Source organism: Cicer arietinum, chromosome 3, assembly GCF_000331145.2.
Source record: "Cicer arietinum cultivar CDC Frontier isolate Library 1 chromosome 3, Cicar.CDCFrontier_v2.0, whole genome shotgun sequence".
Classification (NCBI taxonomy): Eukaryota; Viridiplantae; Streptophyta; class Magnoliopsida; order Fabales; family Fabaceae; genus Cicer; species Cicer arietinum.
Window position 1 is genome coordinate 72,805,449 of NC_021162.2, and position 5,703 is coordinate 72,811,151.

General features: G+C 30.9%; 1 protein-coding gene across 1 annotated transcript; it reads right to left on the reverse strand.

The window, feature by feature from the left end:
* Positions 1-1,021: 1,021 nt before the first annotated feature.
* LOC101491327 (uncharacterized) lies at positions 1,022-4,362 on the reverse strand. The gene is made up of 3 exons (XM_004494246.4): positions 3,339-4,362; positions 2,417-2,662; positions 1,022-1,226 (listed from the first exon to the last, which is right to left on the reverse strand). The coding sequence occupies exons 1-3, from the start codon at positions 4,053-4,055 to the stop codon at positions 1,095-1,097; spliced, it is 1,095 nt and encodes a 364-aa protein (XP_004494303.1). The 5' UTR covers positions 4,056-4,362; the 3' UTR covers positions 1,022-1,094.
* Between the last annotated feature and the right edge of the window lie 1,341 nt (positions 4,363-5,703).

Here is a 5,703-nt window from a genome sequence, read left to right on the forward strand (position 1 = left end):
AAAGAAAGTTATTTTGCGCAATAAGTTGTATATTAGTGAAATCAGCGAGAGCAGCATTTTTTTTAATAGATATTTTTTATACAAGGTTCTGAACTGTAATAATGGTGTATATTCAATAATAAATTTTGAGTTATTAGCCTCACGCATCTTACTCTTGATTATTGTGCTATTTAAAGTGGATGTCATACAGTCGTCATATGTCAATATTATCATCTAAAGGATTGCAGATGTTAGCTTTGTAGTATTTTTCACTTCCCCCCTCTTTAAGTCGGAGAGAGTAAGCAAGTGACGAGTAATAAAATATCTAACTTTGTCTTTGGAACATGAAAATATAATTTTCTAGTAGTATAACTCTTTAAAAACTTAAACTAGGTACTAAAAGGTATCACAGGTCTTTATATTTCTTTTTCTGAAATCCCAGAGTGCCTTGAACAATGATATTAAGACACTTGTTAGTAAGATGCATTTTAAATAGATCCCGCCATTCACCTCACAATTATTTTTAAAAGAAATGATATTTATTTAAGAATGGCAATGAATTTTATGCATGGCATTCATGCCATCTTCTTCCTCTTTGAATAATAAACTCAAATAAGAATGGCTCTTAATTATAAGAACTTGGCTAAAACTACCATGGGAATGACTTAGAAATGCCATTGGAGATGCTTTTAGGAAGCTGAACTTAATTTGGTAGTTCAAGGTATTGAGAGAATATTATAGTTATCCTTAATTTGGTTGGAACTGGCTTGGGAATGACTTAGAAATGGCTCTTAATTATAAGAACTTGGCTAAAACTACCATGGGAATGACTTAGAAATGCCATTGGAGATGCTTTTAGGAAGCTGAACTTAATTTGGTAGTTCAAGGTATTGAGAGAATATTATAGTTATCCTTAATTTGGTTGGAACTGGCTTGGCTCACATATAAACAATTTTAATTAGGAATTTATTTCCCCCTTTTATGTTTGGGGGAAATAATATTTTATACTTATACAATTTTGTTGTGTCTATGCTCTAATATCTAGGAGAGAAACGGAATAATTATTCAACCAAAAAATAGAATATAACAAACATGTATTTTGTAACTCAAAATACTTATAGACGGAATCCAATTACAAATCTTTGAATACCAGCAAAATCAGCAAGTATTTCCAAATTGCATAAGCTTGCACTTTTATTACTTTTCATGTAATCAACAAGTTCCTTGCACTGCTGCTCGCCATTTGTCTGTTATGACAAGTTAGGAAATAAACAATCAGAAGCAACATATAATAAGTACACAATGGCATGGAGAAAGCTTAAATTTAATAACTTTATTCCACTTTCTGGGCTACTTGTGAAGATTATATGTTTGATTGTTATATTCCACACTATATCATAAAATAAGAAAGATTATATGGTTGATAATTAAAATATTCAAACTTTTAAAAAATAAAATCAAAGTTGTTAACATGGGTATTTTTCACAACCATATCAACTACAACCCATATCACAGAAGCTGCAAATCCCACAATTTAAAATCACATCAATTACACATTGCAGAAGAGACGGGGAGTGACAACTCTAAACAAGTATTTTTCATGATGTGGCATTTTGCACAAGTAACATTGGTTCATGGTTCGCCGCTTTAAAACTAAATTGAGAAACATTGAATCATTAACATAGCTATGTAGCTTCAAAACCATTAAACAATAGTGTTCCCATACTTCAATGGGAACATATATCAATGTTAATATTTGTATTCTAACTTTAAATGATGAAACATTGGGCATGACGTGACAAACTTTTCTAATTATATTGTTCGTACTGTCAAAGGAAATACGCATCATATTTTGACAGGAACTGGCTAGTGGCTAAGATGAAGAATGTAAAGATTACTTTTTTTTGACTGTACAGAAAGTAAATAAATCCCAAGAAGATATTCAAGAATGCATTTTTATTGGCAACATGCCCAAACTATGTCGCCCTAAGTAACTAACGAACCAAATCTCTTAACCAAAGACAGATCAGATTTATCGCTACATATAAAAACTAGCCAAGATATACATTAACATTGAATAACAATGTACAAGTTTAATAAATAAATATATAAAATAAAATAAAAAACATGAAGGAAAGCCCTATAATCCACTTTATGTACTCGCAAGAGTTATGCTTATTTTAAGAAGTTAACTTGATTTCTGGCCAGGTGGTACTATTCAGGCAAAATTAGTTTAAAGAGCAATGACTAACTATTTTTAGAGAATTAGAAATGAGTAAAAGCTTTTTTTATTAATGATTAAAAATTATCCGCAATTTGACCAATAATGCTTGGAGGTATCATTAAGATCCTATTCGTGACTAAGCACTAAGCAGAAGCGCAATAAGAAACACACAGAAATAATGATAAAACTTTCTAACAGAAAAAAGAGCCATACCTCAAAGGCAAAGAATCCACCAGATTTCAACATCAAATCGGCCCCATCACACAGATGGAGAAGAGCATTCATACCGTCGGCACCTCCATCTAATGCAACTCTAGGTTCATGTTTACCAACTTCAGCTTGTAAACCAGAGATTTCTTTACTAGGTATATAAGGTGGGTTGCTTACAAGACCTGCAAGCTTTCCTTCCATACCCTTTAATGGTTCCAACCAAGATCCTTCCCTTAGTTCAATTTTGTCCTGTAGCGACAAACAAAGTAGCTCAAATGATGACCGAAAACAACATAAGTGAAACTGGAAGCAGTAACATGATGAGACATGAGATGAGATGAACGGCACAAGCAAAATTAACAAAAACATGGACTGTGAAATTGGCCCAAAGGAATTTAAAATCATATGGTAGGTGGAGATTTGTCTTTTTCAATTTCAACATGTCTATAAAAACAGAAATGTTATTAAAATGTCAATTTGAGACACCTAAATTCGACAACTTTTTACATGGTTAACGCAATTCACACACGTAATTAATGAAGTGTTAGATTTGATTAATAGATACATCAAGTGTCGCAGCTCATTGATGATCTACTGAACTTCATAACCTACAAATTTGAAAGTGAATACATGATTTACCACGTTTTTTCAGGAGTTCAAATCTATGTACGACTGAAATATCTGAAATTGTGGTTAATAAATGTTCGAGTTTGTGGTTAATAAAGTTTATTGATGGTTAATGAGTTATCCAATATTGATATACACATTATGCAACCATTGAACTGAGTTAACCATATAAGAAATTGTCGGATTAAGATCTCCTAAATTGTTGTTCAAATAACATTGCTGTTATTAAAATTAAGCAAAGATACTAAAAATCACGGTGGAACTGAAAACATTGATGTTGAAAGCTTGTATTTCTAACCTGCAGGCAATACCTCTCCACATTGTAAGCTGCAACAGCAACAGCCACAGAACTTAAATCTGATGCAATAACCTTTCCACCATTTCCTAAAACCCTACCAATACCAATAGCAAGAGCACCACTTCCAGTCCCTAAATCAGCCCAAACCCCTCTTTTCAAATCCTCATTCTTTGACACAACATCACAAACCAAATCAACAATAACTTCTGTCTCAGGTCTTGGAATCAAAACCCCTTCTTCAACACTCAACACCAAATCCCTCCAATGCTCACATCCAACTATATACTGAAAAGGTTTCCTCTCTTCGATCCTTTGCTTCCACAAACAGTATAACTCCTCTAAATCTACCCTCATTTTTACCCTCTCAATATCATCATCCAAACCCATTTGGGAAAAAAGTGAGGAGTGATGATTCTCAACAACATCCTCAATGAACCACTTTAGTTCCCTGCACAAAAGGCTTGAGTCTGGTCCATTATCTGACTTCACAAAAGTTGACCCAATTGAAGAAGCAACATTTTTGGCCCAATCATGCCATTTTTTTAGGTCGCTCAATTTTGTTGAGTAAATGGGTGGTCTCAGAAAGATTGGAACTTTGGGTTTTAGATAATTGGGTGGTGATAATGATAGTGACGAAGAACAAAAGGGTCTTCTTAAATTAATAAAAGAAAAATTCAAGAGTGTTGAGAAGTTGTGATTTGTTAAGCTTAGTTTCATTTCAAAAGATAAATGAAAAGGTATAAACTTTTTGGTAATCACTTCACTTCAATATATGCAATACTAGGAAATAAAAAAACACTTCAACAAGTGTATAATCCAACACATAAATATGTATAAATTGAATTAAGGGTTACTTAAAAATTTGAAATTTGAAATTATTCATAAGTGGGAACGTGTATTTGGTTTGGGGTGTTTGCAGATTATTTTAAAACCTATCACTGGTGACGTGAAGATCCACTGAACGGACGAATCAATTGCGAACGGTGTTTGTGGTTATGACGGTCGCGGTGGTGATGGGTGCGGCAAAGGATGGTGGTGTGTTACAGTGTTGTATGTTATCTCTTGTTGTTCGCTAGTTACACCCCTTAATTTTCGATTACACCCTCTGACGCAAATTACATAATCGTTCACTCAAATGTACTCATTTTTGTGGTTTCCTAAAAAAAGTCACATACTATTCTATCATTAATTAATCAATCAAGTGGTTTGAATGATTATTGATTAATCTTTATTTCTCCCTTGTCAAAATTTGGATTGCCAAATTATTCTTTTTATAATTGTCAAAAAAGAAATTATTTTCTCGTAAAATTAAGATCATAAAATATTTTTAAAAAGAGAATTTTAAATTTCAACTTTCATCGAAATAATTATTAATTAAATTTTATTTATTATTAAATAATTTTTTCTTAATAAACTTTTTTTTTAGAAATTGAAGAGTTAATTGCGAATTTATATTTTGTCTAAAATTATAAAATTTAAAATACTAATAATGATTAAAAATATGAGTATTATTAGGTAAAAGTAGATAACATTTACTTAGAGTATGTTTGATTTTTATAAGAAATTGAAAATAGAGAAAAATAAGAGAAGAAATATGGGAAGAGAGAAAAAAAAAATAGAAAAATGAAGTAAATTCCATAAAATAAAAATATAAACGAAATCAGTTTACTATACATTTTCTCTCAATACTAAACTGAGTTGATTCAATTTATTTATTTTATCTGTTTTAATCCAACGTATTAAATTTTTTGTCTATGTCTTGCATTTGTTTCAACAAGGTAAGGTAGATATACTATTCACACACTTTTAATATTTAATGTTAAATTAAATAAATTAATATTTTTAAGTCTAAATTTTAAGTTAATATTCTCTTGCATTTAAATATTTACTTCTACATAGAATTAGAACTGATTCATATAAAAAAATCAAGAATATTTTATTCCTCTCTCTTCTACTCATTATAAACAATTTGATATTAAATTTGTCACCACTATTTAATTTAATCTCTGTTTATTATAAAATAACACGATAGTTTTTGAATTTATTATATTTTAGTCAATTTTATTTAGGCTTAATTGCAATTTTAGTCCTCCTATTTTAGCTGAATCACAAAAGTAGTCTCCCATTTTGTTTCTTCCCAGTTTTTGTCCTCCAAACAGAATTTTAGTCCAAAATTTGATGAAATTTCATTTTTTCCGCATTTATTTAAGTCACACCATACCTCAAGATGTCATGTGTAACAATTGTACCTGAAATCTATGATCATAAGACTTTAAAAAAATAAAATTTCATCAATTTTTGGACCAAAAATTCTGTTTGGAGGACCAAAACTGGAGAGAAACAAAATGAGAGGTACTTTCGCGGT